The sequence below is a fragment of the Gouania willdenowi genome, chromosome 3 (assembly GCF_900634775.1).
Source record: "Gouania willdenowi chromosome 3, fGouWil2.1, whole genome shotgun sequence".
Lineage (NCBI taxonomy): Eukaryota > Metazoa > Chordata > Actinopteri > Blenniiformes > Gobiesocidae > Gouania > Gouania willdenowi.
In genome coordinates, this window is record NC_041046.1 from 5,792,330 (window position 1) to 5,817,699 (window position 25,370).

Here is a 25,370-nt window from a genome sequence, read left to right on the forward strand (position 1 = left end):
TTTTGGGTGGGAATCCTAACTTTAGCCACCAGAGCGAGTCAGTGCACTGTTTAGGGGGAGTAAAGGTCCCTTAGGAGAGCTTTTCTTCTATGCTTTATTGTCTACTACCAAACCACAGAGTTGGAACTGTCGCCCCCTGCGGTCACACTGTTTTTATCCTCTTTCTGTAAACAAGATAGGTTTACGTTCACATCTTTAACTTTTCCTAATTATTTAGAGCAGTATTTCTCAAATGGGGGTACGTGCCCTTAGGGGTCACGATCCAAAAAAAAAAAAGTTGGGAACCACTGCATTAAATATTGTTTCTTTCCACTAATTTACAAAATGAGATTCTTTAAAATGTGTGTGTTATCACTTATTAATTCCATCATTACGATCTATAGATGTTTTTGAATAGTTTTCTAAGCAAAATGTTGTAGTCGGACAAAGGGGGTACTTGGATTCAGAAATAAGAGTAAGGGGGTACTTGAGCTAAAAAAGTTTGTGAACCACTGATTAAGAACGACCCAAAGCAGCACAAGTTGTCATTTTGACTAAAAAATCCACTAAATGATCTAAAAATCAGGCTGAATGCTTCATTCTTATAGAAAATAATGGGATGTACAGGCAGTGGGGCCGTGTGACATCATCAATCATGTGACTTCAAGATGGAGGAACACAGGCTCTAAAACTGTAAAATAGTCCCATTTTTCAAAGGTAATTAAAAGAATATGGTGCATAATAAATACATTTTAAAAGGTTTAGGCCAAACTTGTAAAAACAGTGGAGGATCCCTTTAAATGCAGCAAACAGGAGAAAAGCTAGAGACTGGAGCTGTTTGTTGTTTTTTTTTATCTCGCCCTTGACTCCACACTGTTTGTGCCTTGTGGGATGTGTTCGATTAAGTGAGAAAATATGATTCACATTTTTCCCCCCTCTCTCCATCTCTCTGACACTACAGTTATTTAAACATCAATAGCCATGCGTCTTCTTTAGCACACCCTCTTTCTCATATTGATATTTGTATATGATCATTACTTTTGGCCCTGCATGCTTTGTTATAAGCGCGTCAGCTTCAATAGGTGTAAGATCCAATACTGCAGCCTCTGCATTTGCCAAAAAAAAAAAAAAAAAAAAAAAACACAAAAAAACCAATAGACTTGACTTCATTTGGCCACTGCAGATAGATTCAGTAAAACAAAGCAAGTCAAAAAAGCACTGGAATGAACTGTAGCTTTTAAAAGTTGAATTCTTGATTGAAAGGAACAGACAATCCCTCTTCTTTTTAATTTTATTTATTCTGCGTTGTGTTCAAAGTTAACAGCCTGGAAGAAATGTGGCGTTCCTCTAAAAGTCCATTGGAAGCGGATGGCGCTGGTTTCACAGCACGCGGAGAAAAAAAAAAAAAAAAAAAAAAAAGAAAAGACAGTGAGTGAAAAGTTGTTTGCTTTCTCACTTGTGATAAAGTTGCTGAATATTTGTTTTCTTAATTAATGAGACGAGCTTTGTGTTTTTCCTTTTTTTTGTTGTTTTGTTGTTTTGTCAGATGAAGAAGAGGAGGAGGAAGAGGAGGTGGAGGACAGGTGGGAGCGGGGGCGTTCTCTGAGCGACACATCACAGAACGTATGATCACATAATGGATGTATGGGGGGGGCTGAGTACCTGCAGGGGGGCCAGCGTCCGAGTGAGAGCGAAACAACAACAACATCAGAGAAAAAGGAGAAGGATTGTCCACCACATGACAGCAGAAAAGTCAGGTAATTAGGAAACAAACGCACCAGTGTTTAGTCAGGAAGTAGTCGTCACCACTGGAGTTTAACTTGTAATTAAACAATTACAATAATCAGAAAAAAGACGTGAGAAAGAGGTATGGAAGTGGATCAGGGCCAACTTGGGCCAAATCAACAATAAGGTTGAAATTTGTAAAATAAAGTTGAAATTTGTAAAATAAAGTTGAAATTTCTATAATAAAGTTGAAATTTTTATAATAAAGTTGAAATATAAGGTCAACATTTAACTTGAAATTTCGAGAATGAAGTGGAAAAGTTGAGAATAAAGTCGATATGTTGAGATTAAAGCAAAATTTAAGTCGAAAAATCGAAAAAAGAGTCAAGATTAAAGTAGAAATTAAAGTCAAATTTTCGAGAATAAAGTTGAAATGTCGAGACTAAAGATGAAATTTCAAAAATAAAGTCAAAATGTCGATATGTTTAGATTAAAGTCGAAATTTTGAGAATTAAGTTGAAAAGTCAAAATTAAACTCAAAATTTCAAGAATAAAGTTGAAAGGTCAAGAATAATGTCAAAATTTCTAAAATAAAGATATAATAGAATCTTGAGATTAAAGTTGAAATTTTAAGAATAAAGTCAATGTCAAGAATAAAGTCAAAATTAAAGTCGAAATTATGGTCAAAATTTCAAAATTAGAGTCAAAATTTCAAGAATAAAGTCAAAATGTCAAGAATAAAGTCGAGAAGTCGATATTAAAGTTGAAATTAAAGTCAAAAATTTGGGAATTAAGTTGAAATGTCAAGAATAAAGTCAAGTTTAAAGTTGAAATGTCTAGATTAAAGTTGAAATTTTGAGAATAAAGTTGAAAAGTCAAAATTAAACTCAAAATTTCAAGAATAAAGTTAAAATATAATCTTAGGATTAAAGTTGAAATTTCAAGATTGAAGTCGAAATGTCGAGAATAAAGTTGAAATTAGAGTAAAAATTTCAGGAATAAGTTTAAATGTTAAGAATAAATAATAATAATAATAATAATAATAATAATAATAATAATAATAATAATAATAATAATAATAATAATAATAATAATAATAATAATGCATTGGATTTATATAGCACCTTTTTTTGGTCACTCAAAGTGCTTTACATGGCTTTATTATTTCACTTTACATTTAGTCCTAGTTTAAATGGACACTGTAGTTGTATATGGTGAATTGGTCCTAGTCAGCTTCCATAGATTTGACTTTAATAGCAAACCTTTGACTTTTATTTTTGAAATTTCGACTTTAATCTCGAGTTTTCAACTTTAATCTTGACATTATATTTCAACTTTAATCTCAACATTTCAACTTTGTTCTCGACATTTTAATTTTATTCTTGATTTGTCCAAAATTATTTTCTCCATCAAAGTTGGCCCGAATCCACTTCTGTCAACAGGAAACGGAGATGAGGGGAAAAATAATACACAGCCAGAAAATCAATTGAATCATCTCGATAAATAAATCACTTGTTAGTTCTTTTACTGATATAAAGCTGTCCAGCTGGGGACAGGAGGAGCTGTTTTTGGATTGGAAGCAAAGAAGAAGAAGGAAGGGTTGGGGTAGGGTGGGGTGGGGTAGGGGTGGGGTGGGGTGGCAGAGGACGGGAGGTATTGATAGATGGATAGAAAGGGTGAGGGGGAGGGGGGAGGAGCTGTGGGCAGGACACAGAAATAAACCCGACTCCCATCTGATGAGCAGCTTGTCCATAATACCAAATCATCTCCTCGTGCCAACTCTGCTTCCTGATACAGAAACACAATAAGTTGCCTTTCTTTTTTTTTTAAGACTATCCTCGTTTGCTTTCGGCCTTAAAGCTCAAACATGTCACACTGCGGTTAATCCGGTGTTTCTCCTTCTTTCTGTATTTTCTGATGTAAATTAAAAATGAGAAAATGACCAAATGGATGTGTTCATCCATCTCGTTCTGCAGCCAAACAGCTACAGGACAGATGATGTGGCCATCTTGAGATCGTTTGTCATCTGTCGGCTAGAGTTGACCTTGCAAAGAATGCCGACCGTTGCACTGATATCATCTTTTATGGCTCGGATGGATGGAGGGATGGGGGGGGGGGGGGGGGGGGGGCAGAAAGAGAGAAGGCTGTTGTTTTCAGTAATAAAGACAACATGTATGCCTTCTCTTTTCACACACTGCCAGTTAAAGGAGACACATGGAAATCCATGATGGAACGCTTCTTACGAGTGTGACCAATCCGTGTTCAGTCAATTAGAGGCGCAGACTGAGAATAGCATGTTTGTTTGTTTAGATGGAGACGCGTAAAAGATCAGCCTGGATTTAAAAGATGGAAAGAGAGACTTTCCTCTTCTTCTATAAAGATGGAAAGAAGCAGACATAGTGATGGAGTGATGGAGGGGCAGCACCAGCCAAGCTCTGCTTATCCTCCTCCTCCTCCTCCTCCTCCTCCTCCTCACATACACAGTGTGCATTAATGTGCGTTAGTGCCATTGTTCCGTTTGTGTATTTATTGCATATTTAGTGGTTCTGCAGCCGATTCCAAAAAGGCTCAAACTAAAAGTAGCGAAAAGAAAAGAAAGAGTAAAAGAAGAAGAGCATGTTTGATAGGAGTTGTTACCCCAGAACGAACAAGGATAAAGTTTCACATTAAACAGATTTATTTTCTTAAAGCACGCTGATAATCCCTTCAGTTCTAATCCTTAGCCACTCCTTCCTTCACTGATGAACCCTGGCTTTCACTCTGGTTTCCTTCTTTAGAGACTTTAGAGAATCAAAGTATCTATTTATGAAAAGTGTCGAATGAATGAATGAATGAATGAATGAATGAATGAATGAATGAATGAATGAATGAAGTGTTCTGATTTCACTAGGATTCCTGGACAGTGACACAGGTAAAAGTAATGCATTACAAACACTCACATTGTTGTAATTTTTTTTTTATTTTTTATTATTATTTGTAATATTTCTCAAGTCTCTGTGACATAAGTAATCACCCCCTGGGGCAATAAAGTATTTCTGATTCTTATTTTCTACACCCAACCGTTAGTGAGTTAATTATTATTTTAAAATGATCAACAAACATTGTGAAACTCCAAAAAAAAAAAAATGAAATAACCCGAGAAAAAATCAAATGCATCACATCATCATATCCAACCAATCAGATTAAACATAATGCAAGGCACCAAAACAGCATTTAATGGAGGATGTTTTCTCATAAATGTATCTAAGAAATGTTTTATATTTTGAATTGAATTCATTGGTGTTATTTTATTTAAAAAAATAATTCTACATGTTTGACAAACCTTTTATTTCATACAGACGCCTTTGTGGAAAAATAAATTAAATTAAAAAATAATAAAATATTATATTATAATATTATTATTATAATATTAAATAAAATTAATTACCAACAATGAATGTAGAGGGTGAAAGTAACTATAGAAACATTTACTTTGAGTATTATTTAATTAGACTACTTTGTGCTGAGTATTTTGTGTATGACTCACTTGTACTTATACTTGAGTACAATTTCAGGGCTCGGGGGGAGACAAGGACACACGCACATGTTTGCTTTCTGACGACTGTGGCAGAGGACTGTCACACACACACACACACACACACACACACACACACACACACACACACACACACACACACACACACACACACACACACGGTGGATGGATGCTTCTGTCCGGTGCAAGCTGCTTGAATACGGAAGCATATGGGTGCACGAGAACCTCAGCCCGCTTCATGAATATTTGATTCATACTTCCTGTTTGTGTGTGTGTGTGTGTGTGTGTGTGTGTGTGTGTGTGTGAAAGAAGGGAAAGGCAGTGAAAGAAGAGATCTCTCTCTCTCTCCTTCTCTCTTTGACTTGTCATTGTGAAATAACTCACAAAGCTTACTTTGTGAAATTGTAATCATAATTGCCGACACTGAATAAAAATCTCTCAGCGCTGCACACACAGTGAGCGAAAAATGAAATGACAAAACGGCTGCTCGTATGACGCTGTCATGGGGGGGTGGGGGGGGGTAAAGATGAAAAAAGTGTTTCTTCCTGCAACTTAGTAAGAGATGAGGATGAAGGTCCAGTTATTAACTCGCTGGGGGAACAAAGAGGGCCAGTGTTACAGAAACACAAAAACCATATCTTTCTCTTTCCTTTATTTGTGTAGAATATATGTTTGACAGCTGAAAAAACGACAGAGGTGGTGAGCAACGCAATGTAATCATTGGATAAAGCTACACTGAACTGATTTTGGGTCAAAAAAAGGTCATTGAACATATCAGCTGTGTTTAGATTACAGTTTTTCACAGAATAAAAGTGATATTTCTAAATCTTTGAGAAATATAACTGTGTTTTGAAGGTGTTTTGGTAAGAAGACAGACTCTCCAAACCTCCTTAGAACACTCACAATGTTTAGATTTGCGCATTTCCAAGGGTAATAGAAACACAGCTATATTTAGTAGTGGTGGGACGATACACGATACACTGAGATCACGATAACGATGCAATATTTCTTGGAAAGGAAATAAAAATGCAGTTGGAAAAATAAAGCTTTTCCATTGAGCTTTTGTGTTACATTTCAATATAGAAATGTCTGAAAAACCTCCTCATTAAAGCATAAAATGGGGCCAAATAAAGAGCAGTTTCATCACAAGTGGGCCACAGATTTTAAGCAGGAAAATGAGCAATTTCACCCATAATGTGCCGTAGTTTTAACTTCTACATATAAATGATACTTAAAGAATGTGAGGAATCAATATATTCGAAGCAATTAGTGACATATCAATACCTGATCAGCAGGATCAGCTCTTTTAAATTTTATTGATTTTATTTAATTGGGGAAAATTAAGTTTAAAAAATGTAAGGAAAATTTCAGATTTTTGTTTCATTGAATTTGGAGGGAATTAACAATATGTACAACTGAATTAGTTGGTAATTTACACAATAATTCACGTTTTTTTTCCTTTCATTTCAGTTTCTTTTTTTAGGGCCAAATTGGATGCTTTAAAGGGCCGGATTTGGTCCCCGGGCCTTGAGTTTGACACACCATCGTGAAATAACTCACAAAGCTTACTTTGTGAAATTGTAATCATAATTGACGACACTGAATAAAAATCTCTCAGCGCTGCACACACAGTGAGCGAGAAATGAAAAGAGAAAACGGCTGCTCGTATGACGCTGTCATGGGGGGGTGGGGGGGGTAAAGATGAAAAAAGTGTTTCTTCCTGCAACTTAGTAAGAGATGAGGATCAAGGTCCAGTTATTAACTCGCTGGGGGAACAAAGAGGGCCAGTGTTAACGCTGAGCCCCCGTTTACTGTACCTTTCAAAACCCAATAATATGTAACCATAGATGTTTTAAAAGGAAGATTCCTGTTACTGTGAATGCAGAGGAAAAGTTGTTCCCATCTCTGTAGCCCAGGAAACTTAAATCCAACTCGTTATAACCCCCCACACACACACACACACACACACACACACACACACACACACACACACACACACACACACACACACACACACACACACACACACACACACACACACACACACACACACACACACACACACACACACGATTGCAGGCCTGGCCTTTTGTGTAAACGTCTCCCATTCCAAATAATAGGAAAATTAATTTTTTTTTTGTTATGATGTAAAACAAAAAAATTGTGACAGAACAAGGGCGCTCATTGTGCTTTATCGTTACCGTGACAACAGCAAAGGTCAGTGTGGGCGTGGCCCCCGGACAGAGAAGGACAAGCGCTGAATGAAAATTGGGTTATATGTGATCAACTAAGTTATTAATCAGATTAAAATGGATTCACTCCGCCTGCTGCTTAGCTGGGCAGGAGGAGGGTAGGGGTGTGTGTGGGGGGGAAATAAAGGGGAAAAAAGAGATGCAGAACAAATAGGCCAGTGTTTACTAATGCACGAGCAAAAGAAAGTCATTGTTAGTGGAGCAGATGAGTGAAAAAAAGCATCGACAAACGCTCTCAGCTCTGACCAGGTAGTAACCAGTGGCTAATCCTGATTAAATCACTGTGATTAGAATAAGCACCACCCCCCTCCCGTATTGCTCTTATAAAACAATGCAGCAGTTTTTAAATCCGGTCGCTGGGATTTGGAAACGCAACAATGGCGTTTATATTCATCTCTGCTGAGGAATTAAGTGCTAATGTTCTAATGTAGTCTGCATTGCTTGCTGCTATTCTTATTCCACCCCCCCACCTGCCCCCCCGTACACACACGTTGTGCGCTGCCTGTTTGCTCGAGACGTATTTGTTTTCCGGAGCTTTTTTTTTTTGATGTTCATATCAAACGTGTTTTTAGCGAGTGCTCGGGATCATTGCTGACGACGTGAATCGGCGCAGGTTATTTGTCCTTAATTGCCACAGAGCTTTTCAAACCTGTGTATGTTGTGTTTGTTTTGTTTTGTTTTTATTAGTATCACGGCAGGCCTCCATTGATGTGGAGTAACAGAGGAAATAAAAGTTGACATAGTTTTCTTCTTTTTAAATTTGTTTTTGCCCCCCCACCCGCCCCCTGTTTTCCTCCTCCTCTGTTGTGTTTTCTTTTTCTTTTTTTTTTTTTTTTTACATATCCAAGTTTTTTTTCCTTGAAGTTGCGGCGGCATTGTCTCATTACGTGTCGACTGGCTGTGTAAGTGTAGTTATTACGTTCCTCTCCCTCTCTCTCCCTGGGAGATGAGGAGCTTTATGAGTACAACTCCTCCGAGGCGTTCCTCTTCACATCTCCAGGGCGCCTGGGGAGGCGAACGTTGCATTCTTAAGAGGAGCGACTCAGACTGAACAAAGTCTACAGGAGTCGGGGGAAGAAAAGAAACAAACAGCAAACTAACGAGACGGGAAGCAGAGATCATGTCAAAGAATATCAGCTCGGAAAGGCCAACTTATCCGCCGTTGTTTTATGTCGTACTTTATCTAATGCGAGGCGCCGCCGACTTAGCTGCGCCGCGTATTCAGGCCGAAATAAAGCCTTGACGGAATATATACATAAAAGTGTTTGATCCCCCAACTCACCTGCAAACCTTCCCGCTCTCCCACGCTGTCGTCGGCCCCGCTTTGCTCATCCTGTTCCACCAATAATGAATAGAATAATTGTCATGAGACGTAGCAATCATCCTGCATTCGTCTACGTTGCCTTATCAAGTGCAACACGACACTGTCTTTCATTCACGTGCTCTTCACTTCCAGGAAACATGATGTGGCCAAAATTATCGTGCGATACATGAGAGATTTAATTCCCCTTTAATTCAGAATAACATTTTAAAAACCACCTTGTAAACACCGAATTCCGAATAAAACATAAATTTAAATTAAGTGGCTGGTTTATTTAGATTTTAATTCTGAATTAAATAATTCCTTGATCTTGTAAATGTTTAATTCCGCTTTAAATTCCAGTCGTTTTGAGCATGCTCGTCTTGTCACGATGACGCGGTGGTGACAATATAATCCAAAATGGCCGCCCGAAGTAAGTGTTGAATGATGGAAAAAAAATTGAAACAGCATTGACAGATAGGCATCAAAGACGTTCAAACAAGTTGGGAAGGGAGCGCAATGAGGGGAGGGGCTTCTCTGTTGCCGGTGGTGTTCATAAAATGGATGATATTGTGGCGATCAGTTACGTTCATAATTCACCCAGTGACTGTGAAGTGGTGGAACATTATTGTGTTGAGAAGGCGGTGTTTCAGGTCGGATGTATTGAGGTGTGACTCAGTGTGTGCGCTGTGATGTCAGAGGGTTATAGAGAAGTGTGGGTGAATGGAGAATAAAGTTTGGGGGTTCCTTGTTGAACACGCCAGCAGAAGAGTCCCTGTCCATCTGTCTCCGCCTCCGCCTCCGGTTAGTGTTTTTTTTCGCTATTTTGAATACGTCACGGTTGGGGAATGCTCCTGATATGCCCCAAAAGTTCAACAATCCCAACACTAGCATTGATCGCGTTGGAGACGCAGGATGCACGGCAAAAGCTTGAAATCTCAAAACGTACAGCGTCCGCCGCACGAAAAGCTTCAAAACGTGCCGCACAGGAAGCGCGGGATGCACAGAGGGACGTCTGACGCTTCTAGAAGTGCGTCCACCATATATTGTCTATGTAAACCTGATGACGTTGACGCTTTGGATGCGTTTTTTGTGAACGTGCCATAATAGTCAGGGGCCTAAATGCATTGCCACACCTTACACATCGGCTTTTGTATACTCTCTAACGGACCACCACCTACTGGTGTGAAAGGGAATTATCAACTTTGACAAACAATGAAAACAAAATACAGAAAAAGACTTCAAAATGAAGTCAAACATTACAGAGTTGTGTTCATCCTCTCAACCTCTGGCTTCTCAATAAAGTTGTAGTGAGTTGTTTTTCACAGTTTCAGGGTGATTAATATATTGTATTACTGATTGATGAGTGATAATTCTGAAGAAGATGTTTCATTGTGTGCTTATAGATTAATATATATTATTCATCAACAGGATAGGTAAAACTCAGAGACAAAATTCACTGTAGGATTACACTGTATCTTACATTACATTTATATGTTTTATTAGTGTGCGAGAACTGATTAAAGGCAAATAAACCTTTTTTCTATGTAAACCTCAAACAATTCTTATTTAATTCTGAATAATTAATTCCGAATTAAAAAAAACCAAGTGACCGCCAATAGTGAAGAAGAAGATGGCTGGGAGAGAAGGGAGGATGGGTGGAATGGACGTTTTGTCGTGTGATATAGACGTGTAGTGAGTATTTTTAGAGCTGTCACATCTGTACCAGAGCAACAGGTACCACATCCTCCAGGCCTGACAGAAGCTATTACTCTTAATTGCTCTTTGAAAACTACACTATTTGCACTTTGGGGGTGACAAGGTGATAATGCACCTTTGTACGAGTTAAACTGGTAATATTGTTGCACATGGGAAATAGCACCTCGCCTCCTGCAGCCGTCAGAGCTGTCATCTCTGCACAAAGAGAGTCTTCTTCTTCTTCTTCTTCTTCTTCTTCTTCTTCTTCTTCTTCTTCTTCTTCTTCTTCTTCTTCTTCTTCTTCTTCTTCTTCTTCTTCTTCTTCTTCTTCTTCGTTAAAGACAGACAGAAAGACAGACCTCCAGATGGCTTAATCACTGGTGGAGCCTGTGCCCTCCAGCAACAAGGAGAAGAATGAGAGAAAGAGAGTGAGTGATAAAAAGAAAGGAAGAGTCCCAGAGTGTGGGAAGGGAAAGGAAAGGAAAGGAAAGGGGGTGATGTGAGGGCGACGGGGGTAGAAACGTCCAGATATCGGTCAAACTCTGGAGCTCAAAGTTCTAATCAGGTTAAGATGTTTATGCGAGGCCTGTGATTGAATTAGCCATGAATAAACGGTTTAACAGAATGGTTCAGAAGCACAATAATGACCCTGACGCACGAAAACTATATCTTTCTTTTTCCTTTATTTGTGTGTAAGCTAAAAACTGAAAAATGACAGAGGTAGGGTATGTAGTGCAATGGAACCGTGAGCTAAAGTTCTGATATTTAGGGACTGAAAAGGTTGTTCTTCATTAATAAACTACAGGTAAATGTTGACGATACAAGCTGTGTTTCACCTACAGATTCATTCAATAGAAAAAGACAGAAAAAGTAAAAACAGTGACTTTTTAGACGTTTCCATGCAGGAATAATAGGTGTATCGTAGAGTTTGGGGGTTTTTCTTTAAAAAAATAATAGTGGGGAAAATTGTTTACGCTCAATTTGGCCAATGAAACATATACGATCTGTGAAGAACTGCAAAAAGACATGACTATAAATGTTTTTCTGTGTGTGTGTGTGTGTGTGTGTGTGTGTGTCCTACTCATACATCGCTCTGCAGCTCATCGGGTATCTATCCCATCCTTGATCTATTCCTAATACAGATAAATTAGATCACACACACATCATCTTTCCAGACTCAGACTCTCGGGTGTCATCTCACTGAACTTTTAGACTTACTCTGAGGAGGCCAAACTAATTGTGCTTGTGCAGGTAAGTGATCTGTTGAGTTTATCAGGTAACACCAGGGAGTCTGGCTGCTAAATAAAGCCTACAGCTCCTCTACGTACACTACTCTTACGTGTATTTGTGCTCGCTCGCTTCAGCTAAACAACAAAATCATCAGAATTAATTATGTGACATAATTATTGGTAATTAGGGAAAAAAAGAGTGAAGTCACACCCAAAAAAAAAACCCTGAGATTAAATTGAATGAAAACCATTCACAAAAAGAGTTTGCATCTGCTTTTTATATTTAGGATATTTAAGAAAATTGTTAAAAATATACCTTTTTTTAATTCTAGATCCAGGACTTCAGTGCAAACATCTTTAATATACAATATATGTCTATATATTTAACCCTCCTATTATCCTTGGGGTCAATCAATGTTTATCATTTAAAGAAAAATAATAGTGAATAGTTTTTTTGCTTCATATTTAATGATTATTCCTAATTTGATGATATATTTGATTAAGCGTAGCAATTATTTATTTTTATTTCCAATGTGCTGAACACATATTGCAGACATTGGTGTTCCTCTGGGGTCAATTTGACCCTGAGACGTCTTAACTGTGTAGAGTTGATTTGAGAATATTTGGATAAAACATTTTCAAGATACACTAAAACAGAGGTCCCCAATCCCCGGGCCGCAGGCCGGTACCGGGTCGCAAAGAAAGAATACATTATTTACATTATTTTCGTTGTATTTATTTTCTGAGCCTGAACAATGTTTTATTTTGGAAAATTATCGGATTCTGTCGGTCGCTCACTCTAGAGCACATCTTAAAGGGGATGCTCCAGTTGGTAAATTACTGCTAAAGTGAAACCTCCAAGACAGCAACATTAATAAAAAAAACAAGCTTCTTTGCACAGAGTAACAGAAGAAGAGCCTGTGACTTCAAAGAAAAAGAATGCTGCATTTCACAGAAAATACTAGGAGTCCGACTAGAAATATGGATATATTGCGACAGGTAGTTCCCACGCACCAAGCACGCTATGCATAATATGCGGTGACCGGCTTTCTAATGAAGCAATGAAGCCTTCAACAATGTTTTGCCACTTGGAGACGAAGCATTCTGCATTAAAGGAGAAGCCTTTAGAATATTTGGAACAAAAAAAAGACAAACAGAAGCAATGGTGGACTTTATATTTGTTTTTGTGGCGTATCTTATGTTAAACGCATGTTTAACCTTGATAATAAAGTTGTATACACAGTAGATTCATGTTTATTGTGATATAATATTGTCCCACATTAAAACGGTTAGGGACCGCTGCACTAAAACTTGCTCATTAATTTTCTGAAAATCATTTTCTGGGGTCAGATTGACCCTAACGGAACTAAAATGTATTACTAATATTTCAGGATAACAGGAGGATTAAGTCTATATTTACAAATGAGTGACATTCTTTCCTCTCTGAATCTTAACAATAAAAGTATTTGATATTTATTAAATACAGATTTAATAGAGGTTTATTTTCTTCCATCTTACATTTCATACATTTGTAGCTCTGTATATATATATAAATATATATTTCTGCTCATTCTGTCCTCATACAGGTATAATTATACTAAATAGGGCTAAACTTTATTAAAAACAGGCTGAAAATAACACTAATTGCTGTGTTTTATTAATTTTTCTCCTTTTAACCTAAAACTTTCCAACTAGTTTCAAGTGAATCAACTGTTTTCTAGCATTTTATACAGGAAAAAAAATGACTTTTATTAAGTCTAATAAAATAGTTTCCTTAATTATGACTATGGATGACAATAAGCACAAACAAATATACCTTAGTTAAACATAGACACTGGTAATTCAATTATATTTAACTTTAATAATTAATTTCACATTTTTAAGAAGAAGGAAAATATATTTTGACATAATATGAATATAAATTTAGTAATTAAAAATAAAACACCTTCTTGGAGTTTCTCTGAATGTTGTGCCAATAATTAATTCGAGCTAATATAGTTTGTTTTTATGAGTTTTGATCAAAAGTGCCGCTAAATAAAGTTAAATAATAATTAATTAAAGTAACTACTGTAGTAGGCGACACTTATTTTCAGATTTTTATTATATTTTAAGAATAAAATATACATATAGATATAATTTTCAATCATATACATTACATAATTAAAAATCAAATACCTTCTTGGAGTTTCTAGGAACACTTTGCAAAGAACTAATTAAGTTTTAATGACATTTAGTTTTTTATGAGTTTGGATCAAACGTGTGATGATGTTAAATAATAATTAATAAAAGTAACTGGTGTAGTTTTACTTTTAAACGTAGCTGAGGTGAAGCTCGACTCGTTCGATGCAGATCCAGATGTTCAGACTGACTCAGTTGTTCGGCGTTTTGCGTAAACACACAGTGTTGGTAACCGTATCTGTGTGTGTAAATATATACACACCAGCAGTGTTTGTTATGGCCTACCTTTCTTCCCACTTAAAGCAGAGAATGAGAATTACACCAGTAATGCCAACTGTGATCCAGTACATCTGTGCTCCGCAACCAGTCCACTGATCCCACCATATGTCTTCAATTACCATCAGTGTTTTACAGAACCTGTTACACACACACACACACACACACACCCACACACACACACACACACACACACACACACACACACACACACACACACACACACACACACACACACACACACACACACACACACACACACACACACACACACACACACACACAAACACTGTGCATGCCTTCCAATGCCTTCATGCTCAGTTCTAGTGAGACCTCACACACACTCAGGTTTACAGCCTAAACTCAATATACGACTATTGGACGACACACACAACTGGAACACAATCACACAATTACACAATTAAACATAATGTCTACGCTCCTTAAGATAATACACAAAGATGAAACGCAACAAAGGATGGTCGTGTAAGCAATAAAATGATAGTTATATACAAAATAGTTTAAAGCTGACATGTGCAAGTGCACAAAAACATTTCTGAAAAACAAAAGTTTTACCAGAAAAGACTGGAAAACTATTTTATCCATTAAAGAACCAAATGTATGAACTGATTTATTCATTATTTACTATTTCATTGGATTAATTTGATTGATTTATTTTGATCATGTAAGTGACAACTTTAAAAAAACAAAGAAAAAGACCCAAATGTTAGAAAAAAAAACATTAAAATGACTCAAAAAACACACAAAACTAAAACAAAACAAAACAAAAAGTATTTTCATCGCATAATATTTCATAAAATATTCCTCATCGGGCAAGGTTTGCATGAATACTATGATGGGAATAAAAATATAAATAGTTTGAAATATCATACAGGACTATCATAGAACTAAAATAGGGCAGAAAATACATTTTAATAGATTTAAAGTCAATTTAAAGATTTTTTTTAAAACATCAGTTATGGTCAAACAGTTGCACCACGTGATAATTGGACTCTTTGAGAAACAGAAATAATACATAAGTAATTTAGTAGGTAATGTTTCAAGAAATATATAAAATTAATTAAAAAGTGAGCACATATATACTAAGTTACTACATATATGGTGTCTTTTTTATGCATTTAAAAATGTTTTTAAATAAAATAAATGCAGTTAGAATATTTTAAAGGAAAAACAGAAAATGTCACTTGTTTCTTTTTCATAATCGTGTTTTCCTCCTCTACTATTAAACTGTAACAGTATTCTGAAAAATCTCCTATTTCAACATAATGGTCAAAATGAAAACACTTCCAATCAATAACGCTCAACAGTAACCATTGATAAATGTACGTATGGCCAAAATAGATAAAGAAGCACCACAAATTGTTTTGTTGAAGATGTGTCTTATTATTGAGATATTTGTTGGAAATATGATACATAAAAAGTGAGAACATGGTTCTTGTGTTCCCTGGAATTGATGGCAGGGTTGTTTTTAAGCTCATTTTAGTGATGTACCCTCGTGAAGGGTACATCACTGCGATTTATTATCAAATATGTATATATAATTTTTTTTTTTTTTTTTAAAGTCATATTTGATTTCGAAATGTCAAAATCTATTTTAGCCGTCAGATGATTGGGTGATTTTAAGCCCTTAAACAATATTCTGCCGTGGATTTTGACCATGTTATGAACAATCCTACGCAACATTATTCCCTGTATCTGATGGTCAAAATAGATTGAGTGGCAATGCATTTTGGTACCAAATATTAATAAACAAACAAATGTTTTGAAGTACATTTTTTTTTTACCATAATGTGTTTTCGATAAATCACAAAAATCTTCCTCAGGTTATGTCACTAAAATGTGCCCAAAAAACACTTCTGCCACCAATTCCAGAGAGCACAATTTTCTTACTTCTTATATATCATAAAATACAGTAGTGTTTTGTTTTACCATGGGGAGGGAGGGGTATCTGACTAAATAAGGTCTTTTGAGACATGGCCGTTAACTTAAGGGACTCGACTCGACTCTGAAATACTCCACACCCTCGTATCAACACTTCCTCTCCGTCTTGTCAATGTGAACCTTTTTGAAATCTTGGGTTTGAGGTAATGGGAGTAATGGGAGCAATAGGACGTGAGGAGCAGTGCTTCACGAGCAGTCCTGGCATGTTCAGCACTGTTTGAATAATGTAATACTTCATGTTAGATAATTCAGGGGCTATAGATAGCAGCCAACTATTGATTGTGTTAAACACGTATGCTAACGGCACGGTTTCATCTCCATGTTCACACGGTGAGCAGACACCTGCTGTGATTAGAGCCTCTGATGCCGTTAATGACACTTATTGATAAATCCAATTCTGGGACAGTTTAGGAAGGCGTGGGTAAATACCATAGTGTGTGTGTGTGTGTGTGTGTGTGGTCGTGTCAAAGTGCGAGTAGATTCATCTCCTTCCTGCGGGCATACTAATGAAGAGACGACCACTACAGGCGTGCGATGCGTGCCCTACGACGGCTCCCACAGATTCAGGGGAGACTTTCCATATTAATGATTTATGCTATATTTGCATACAAACCTAATGCAAACCCACTCCACATAATCACATTTTGCCCGTTCTGAATTGAGTTTTATGGACGTCTCCACCGGCCCCGCCTCCTCCGCCCGCCAAATTATAGAGGAATTGGTGGCTCTTGCTCTTCAGGCTCCGAGTGAACACCCCCCCACCCCCCACCCCCACACATCGACGAGGGTTTACAAGTGGACATGGAAAAGTGGGCTGTAATAGTGTGTTTTACCATCAAACAAGTGTGTATGTAATTCTCCTCGAACCACGCAGAAGAAGAAGAATATCAAGCAAAACGGGCAAGAGCAACACCAACTATACATCAGTGTTTTACCAATGTAACACAACTCTAACATTATAGGTTTATTCCCATATCTCAAAGGGGCCTTATTTAGGGAGACACCCCTCCCCTCATGGCAAAACAAAACACAACTGTTATGTAACTAAAACAGTTTGAAACCCCAGTGCAACTAATGTTGTTAAATCAAGCCAGAAACTGTGAAATTCAGCTGGTTTTAAGTTGTAACATAGAGTAAAAACCTTACGATGGACAAACATTGGTCCTAATAAGTCTGTGACCAGCATCAGAAAAAAAAAAAAAAAAATGTGTTTTTAAGTATGACATAAAAAGTCAGAAATGGAGTTGGTGGCAGGGGTGTTTTTTAGCACATTTTAGTGATATACCCTGGTGACAGTTTTTGCAATTAATCGAAAACACATAATTGTCAAATAAATGTAACTCAATACCAAAATGTCGACGACAATGAGACACATCTTCATCTAAACTATTTGGGTCGGCACTGAATCTATTTTGGCCGTCAGATGATAAAAAGTGACAAAATAAGAGCGACTTTGGGAATAATTTTGCTCAAGATTGTCCATAACATTGTCAATATACACGGCAGAGTATTATTTAAAGTCTTAAAATAATTGTATAAATGTAATCATCAGATAAAAACTAGCTACTGTTCATGGTAACTAACACACACACACACACACACTAACGCACAAAACCACACACACTCACCTCTATCTGTCCTCATCCCTTTTCCCCTCCCTCTCCTTTTTTTACGTACAAATGTGGTATTTATTGATTAACTGTTCAATAATCATTAAAAGCCTGTTTCCACAGTTCACATTAATTCCATTTCAGTCCATAAACTAAAAATCAACCAAAAGAAAACAATACTGGAAAAAATCAGCAGGTAAATTCTACAACTTAAAATAGTAAAACCTTTATGGAGACCTTTGTAAACCAAAGTAAAGTGTTAATAACAAAGTCTGATAGATGTGAACTTCACATAAATATCCTTTAAATGAGAGATGCTGTATTAATCGTGGAGACAGTGTTGTCTTCATTTGTATTTTGTTTCCATTTGATGACGTATAACAGTGGCTGGTGTTGCCAGATGTGACGTTTCTTACCTACGTTTTAAGGCCCGTTTGTCTAGATCTATCATTAGTGATGTGAACAGTCTATGTTCATAGCTCTAAGCTGATCTAATTACAAAGAGCTGAGATATGCTAAGTAGTTTACTGAAGGCCCAAACATGTTCCAGACCCAAATTTGTGACTATTTAGAGGAGCTGACATGTCCACCAGATAGACACATAGACACATAACCCCCCCCCCTTCATTCGATCAAACTAAAAATGTACAGTGTGACTATTGAATAGTCACAGAACAATTGGGAAAAATTTCCGAAAAAGTCCTGAAAATGAGTTCAAATTAGGGATGTAACGATTCACTCAACTCCCAATACGATTCGATTCACAATACTGGGTTCATGATACGATTCTCTCATGATTTATTTTACAAAATGGGACTGTAGACAAATGATATAATATAAAATATTCCATTATTTTTTTCGGGAAAAAACTAGAAAACACTGTACTGTTTTCCTTTTATTTTTCATTGTCAAAAGAATCCCTTGATAAACTATTCAAAACAATACAATTTCACTAAAAACAAATCTTGAATGAAATAAATAAAGGAATAATACAAATGAAGAAGAAGCCTATGAATTTTAATTCTGGTTCTATAGTAAACAATGCAAAACTGCATAATAGTTATTTTTCTTTTTAAAAGTTCAACTAAAAATGTTTTTTGTGCCTCAACAAAAAATCATTGCACTGTATTTACATCAGATATTTGTTTGGACCAGCACAGGACGCTGGTAACCCAGTGGTCATTGGCATGCAGATATTCTTGCAGTGAAGAAGAGATGCTATGCGCTAGCAGACAGAGCTAATTGAAAAATGGGACTTTTACAAATATTTCCTGCTAAAGGGGTAAGGAATCATTTATGAACATGTCTAAGAGTAGAAGGCGGCCAGAAAGAGAGTAGCGGGAGATTCCGCCCGCCGCCTCCGCTTCTGGACAAGAGAAGGATAATTATATAGTGCCCTCTGCTGTTTAAAAAAGTACTGCGATTCAATTTTCAGAGTATCGATGTGAACCGTGAAACCTATGAATCGATTATTAACTGCCTTACGATTAATCGTTACATCCCTAGTTGAAATGACGTTGAATGACCCTTTAACATTCCTAAAATAAACCCCCCGTAGCCTTTGAATCGATTGTGTAATAAATCAAAAATGCAATGGTTTGTATGTATGTATTTAATGGGACTTCCTGTGAGCTTCACAATAAAATGTGGGTGGAAAGAAAAAAAAAAATCTCTTATCAACCAAGTCATTCAATTTGAAGCTGGAGGATTTATCACTGATAGGCTTTTAGCTAATGTAGTGGGAAATAAAAGTCATCAGCTTAATTTCTTCATTGCCTGTCTGTGTGCTTCACAAAAAGCGGTCAGTGTTTGGAGCTAAAAGCAACTTTTCTCCCGCACAGAAGAGAAGTGCTAAAAAAAAGAAAGAAAGAAAGAACGAAGAAGAGGAAGAAAGGAGCAGCTATAACTTGAGCAGAATCATGAAACCTGACAGTTCATTTTTCACAGGGTCGTAGATCGACGAGTCTTATGAAGTAATGGGCTTTTGGGAGCTGACTTTATGAGAGCTGAGATAGTTAAGAGACATGTGGAGGAGATGGCACGGGGGCCGGGGTCCTGCACTGACTCATTCACTATTATTCCCACCGTGCTGTGGAGTGGGATGGAGCCACCGCACGCCCAGTAATATAAACGTGTAATAAAGATTAATCTGTTGCTGGTCGCCAGGCGGATGGATTCTAAACTTGCTTGAAATAAGAATGAAATCACTTCAGGAGCCAATCTCAGGACTTTCAGTAAGTGTCGGGAAAAAAAAGAGAAAAAGAAAAAGCTATTGGTTGTTTTTGTGTTTGTAGTGATGGATAAATTTAATCTGTGTGTGTGTGTGTGTGTGTGTGTGTGCGTGTGTTCTTCCTTCTTGGTTATTGGCGTGTTGCAACCAAGATTAGGGTCAATTATAATTGTAATCACGTGATTGGTAATTAATTACAATTAAGTTGTAATTAGGATGCAAGAGGCACACCCATTTCAGAATATTTTAACCTTATTGCTAATGCTAAACTATTGCTAAGTTAATGCTTACCTAATGCTAGGTTAATGCTATTGTTTGGCTAATGCTAAGTTAGCGCTAACTGTAGGTTAATACTAATGCTAGGGTAATGCTCGGCGAATGCTAAAGCTAGACTCATCCTAATCCTAGGTTAGTAATATTGCTAGGTTAATGCTATTGCTAGGCTAATTCTAGACTATTATTAGGTTAGTGTCAATGCTTGGTTAATGCTAATGTTAGGCTATTGTTATTGCTAGGCTAATGCTATGTTAATGCTAATGCTAGTCAAATGCTAAAATAATGCTATTGCTATCTAATACTAATGATAGCTAATACTAGACTAATGCTAGGTAAGGTTAATGTATGCAAATAATAATGATTGGCTTGCCAATGCTAACATATGGCAATAATAATGCAAAGTAATTCTAATGCAACCATGGTTGGGGTCAATTCCATTTTTCAATTACAATTACATTTTCAACTACACATGTCCAATTGCAATCACAGTTATTGGCATTTTTTCCCAGATCTGTAACATGGTTCCCCATTTTTGGGTTAAACTATAATTGACCATTTTTATTTATTTTACATGGCAATTAAAATTATTAATTGTCTTCTTTTTTAATACTATGTTAAGTTGAGGTTACGTTTATTCAGACAATTATTCCGAAAATAAAAATTGCAATTACAATGTAATTGCCAATAAGACTGCAACATATTAAAAAAATTACAGTTAGAATTACAATTGTCATAATTGAAATTAATTATCAGTTACCTGATTACAATCATAATTGACCAAAACCCTGGTTGCAACCAACTTGAATCTTGTTCCAGTGTGTGTGTGTGTGTGTGTGTGTGTGTAGAGGTTAAACACACTCACCGGGTGCTTCTGGTCTCTCCAGGCCTCCAGGTGTAGCTCCAACGCCCCGGCTGTTGTACGCAGGCAGGTTCTCGTTGCCGTAGGCTCGGAGGACCGAGAGCATGTTCATCTGCTGCTCGGCCTTCATCAGTCCTGGAGGTCCGCCTGGAGAAAGGAGGCCCAGGCCCGACTGCTGCTGCCACTGGGCCTGGCTCTGAGCTTGTGGAACCAGTGATAGAGGAGCCATGGTGGAGGAAGATGTGGCCAAACCATGAGCAGCACTTCTAGGGGGTGATTCAGGGTCTGAATGATTCTGGAGGTGGTCTAGTGTTAGACTACCTTCTTCCTCTCGTTCTATGTCCATTTGTCCAACCTCCTCTTCTTCTCCCTCTTCTTCATCAGCCTCTACGACTTCCTCCTCCTCTTCGTCAGACATGCTATGATGCTGTTGTCTCTTGGGTGTGGTTGACGGAGTCTCACTTGTGCTTAGAAGTCCAGTTTTGATGACCTCCTCATCTGATCCATCAGCTTCCACTTCAGGATTTCTCTCAATTATCTGCTCTTCCTCGGTTGTTCCTGAAAAGGCTCGACTTGGAAGGTCCAAGCCCTGCTCTGCCTGATCGATATAACTCTGAAGGACCTGATTGGCCCTTGGGGAACCGTCGTACAGGCCCCCAAACCTCCTGTAGAAGTCACTCTGGAATGGGTTGTAGGGCTGGTCCACGTGGTTGTTCCAGCCCCCAAGTGTTTTCTCCACGTCTCTGTCTCCCTCTCGGTCCAGAGCTTCAGCAGAGGTCTTGTTGGATGAGTGGAGGATGGATGCGCCAGATGAACCGTCCTGCTGGAGCTCCTTTCCTGTTTCGGAGCGTTGCAGCTGTGCCTTGCCCAAGTGGTTGGCCTGTAGGTGCAGAGCCATGAGCTCCAAAGAAGCGGTGGAGAAGGAGCAGAAGAGGCAGCGATGCCATGCTACATTATCATGGATGGTAACCGAGGAACCCGGCAGGGAACCCGAAGCAGACTCAGGTCGGACCGATACGGACAGATCAAGCGGTTCATACTGGGAACCAGGTTTCCCAGGCCCGGCTTTCTTCTTGCCTTCGGCTTTCTCCTCTCGTTCCTGGTCAGTGGGCGCCGTCCGCTTGGCTTTGGGTTCACCGTTATCATGATAGCGTTGGGCCTGGAGCTGGACCGGACTCTGATTGTCCTTGATGTCCTTCTTCATGGAGTTGAGGACAAAGTTGTCCATGAAAGCCTGGAGCGACCCTTGAAAATGAACCCCATTTCCCATCATGCTTTGGTAGGCCCTGCTTAGGTCAGAAAAGCTAGCAGCGCTATCAGCAGCGGGTGAGACCATGGACGTGGGGCCATCGGCGGTCTTAACATTCTCAGCAGACGAGTCGAAGCGGCGCTCGCGGTCATGTGACGCTATCAGGCCGGCCGACGCCCACTGGTGTGGCAACAACGGACCCGCCCTGAAGTCCAAGCTAGGTGGCATGCCCTTGAAAACACTACGGAGGACGTCTGGTCGGGCGAAGATGCCTCCGCCGGCCTTGCCGTTATCATCTTTATGCTCAGAGGAAGGGGCATGGCCGGAGGACGGGCCGGACGTGGTGGAGCCGTTCTGACGTTCGCGGTGGTGGCGCTCCAAGTGGTACTTCAAGCTAGCAGACTGGGTGCCGGCGTAGTCACAATGAGGGCACCGGTAGGGCTTCTCTCCTGAGATAGCAAGACAAAAAAAGAGAAGAAAACAGCGAATAATTAACCTGCTTATTACATCGACGAGCTATCACAATCTATTTATTGGAGCAGCCAGCGTGAACCCCAGGGTCATATAACCTCCCAGAACAAAGAAAATTAGGTCAAATGAACTCACAAAAAAGATATGCATTTCATTAACTTCTATAAAATGAGGATACTGTGTGATTGCTTCACCCTTAGTTGTATCAGAGTTCAGGGACGTTTAGAACTCGCCTAAAAGCTCTGCTCGAACACTGGGAAACTATAGGTATAGGCAACTGGCAGCCCAGGGGCCACATGTGGCATCAGTCTAATTTTATGAGGCCCCCAAAGGAAACACAGAAATTAAAGAATAAAGAAAAGGATACCAAAACACACAAAAGGACAAAAAAAACACATGTGAACTACAAATATACACAAAAATAACAGAAGAATACACAAAACGATTATTAATATACACAACATGACTCCAAACAAACATAAAATGACAAGAACAACACATAAAATGAGAGAAAAATATACAATATGACTCTAAATTCACACAAAATGACAAGATAAATACATAAATAATGACAAAAACACATACAACAGGGAAACATATACACAAAATGTTGACAAAAATGCACAAAAGGACAAAAAAAAACCACACAGATATTCACAAAAAAAACTGAATAATATACAAAACAAATATTAAAACACACAACATGACTCCAAACAAACATAAAACAACAACAAAAACACATAAAATGAGAGAAAAATACACAAAATGACTCAAATATCACATAAAATGATGACAAAAATACACACTTTAAACAGCACAAAACGACAAACAAAAAAAAATTAAAAAAACAATGATACACAAAAATACACACTTTAAACAACACAAAACGACAAACAAAAAAAAATTAAAAAAACAATGACACACAAAAATACACTAAAGGACTCCAAACAACACAAAAACTCCTCCCAAAAAACACTTAAAATGAGGGGAAAATATTTACAAAAATTACTACCAAAATAAATAAAATGACAATGATGCACAAAATTATAATAAAAATACACAGAATGAAAGCAAATACAAATAAAATGACACACAAAATACACAAAACAACAACAGTAAACACATAAATCTGTGTTAATGCTCAGATTGGTCTATATTCTAAATGCTGACATGAATGTTGATAATGTGGCCCTTGGATCACACTTTTGTGGCCCCCGCTGTGATAAAAGTTACACATCTCTGCCATAGAGTCTCGACTGGAAATGAAAGCATGGTAGTTAGTTATTAACAACATTTTTGATTTCTTCCAACATTTTGGTGTTTATCTGCTGGTCTGTGGCTTTGCTCCACTCACATGCGTGGGCACCAGGATGACTGTCGGGATATGGAACAGGAAACTAAATATGGGTCGATGCAACTCAGCCAAGTGAGCCATCACTCATATCAACACCATAAAAACATTTGACCATATGGTGCTTCTAGTCCACTACAAGAGATCATATTTTCAGTTGACAGCTAAAGTGTCTTAGAGCTACTGTTTGTGTGTTTGCTCGTCTTTCTGTGTGTACGATGTGTGCGTGTCTGCAGCGAGGGAGGGGGGGGGGTCATCAAAGCCTTTGTTCTGGCCTTGTTTGCTGTCATCGCCACGGCCGTGAAACGTACGACTCCTCGGACATTTCTCTATTTATCCAGTTCATCTTCACAAGCATAAATCAGACGTGTTCCATCGCTCTACGTCAGTGGGTCTTAAACTCTTTTTGGTCTTCCCTACTTTAAACAATGGTGCCCATTGCCCCCCAAATAATACTGACAAATAACACATTTACAAATGTATTTAACTAACGGAACAAGAAATGTCATATATCATAATAAATCAAATATATAATATAATAATTTTAATTAAAAAAAAAAAAAAAAAAAAAAAACAAATGTAAAAATGCAGTAGTCAAAAATACAGAAATATTTGTCATTTTGTATTTATTTTTCCCTCATTTTGTGTATTTTTGTCATCATTTTGTGCATTTTATTGTCATTTTGTGCATCATTGTTATTTTATTTATTTTTGGTGGTCATTCGGTGTGTTTGGAGTCATTTTGCATATATTTTTCCCTAATTTTGTGTGTGTTTTTTTGTTGTTTGGAGTCCTTTTGTGTATTTTTATTGTCATCTTGTGCATCATTGTTGTTTTATTTATTTTGGTTTTCATTTTGAGTCATTTTGTATATATTTTAAAATCATTTTATGGGCTTTTTTGTATTTTGAGTAGTTTGGAGTCCTTATTTTTGTCATCATTTTGTGTATTTTTGTCATCATTTTGTATATTTTTATCTTCATTGTATGTGTTTTGTATATTATTCTGTTATTTTTGCTTATATCTATGACCATATTGTGTGTTTTGTTGTCCTTTTGTGTATTTTTGGTAAAAAAATAAAATAAAAATGAAGTCAACATTTCCGAGCATTATTTTTGGTAGTTTTTTTTACTGTTTCTAAAAAAATGTGCGTCTTGCCTCCAGAGGCTGAATTTTCTATTAAAATTAAC

At 37.6% G+C, this 25,370-nt stretch overlaps 1 protein-coding gene across 1 annotated transcript in view; it reads right to left on the bottom strand.

Annotated features, from left to right (window-relative positions):
* Nucleotides 1–25,370, bottom strand: part of znf536 (zinc finger protein 536) — a 281,007-nt gene that overhangs the window by 39,234 nt on the left and 216,403 nt on the right. Inside the window, exon 7 of the mRNA XM_028441311.1 lies at nt 21,113–22,807. Within this exon, the coding sequence (XP_028297112.1) occupies nt 21,113–22,807 (1,695 nt within the window). The remainder of the gene's footprint in view (nt 1–21,112; nt 22,808–25,370) is intronic.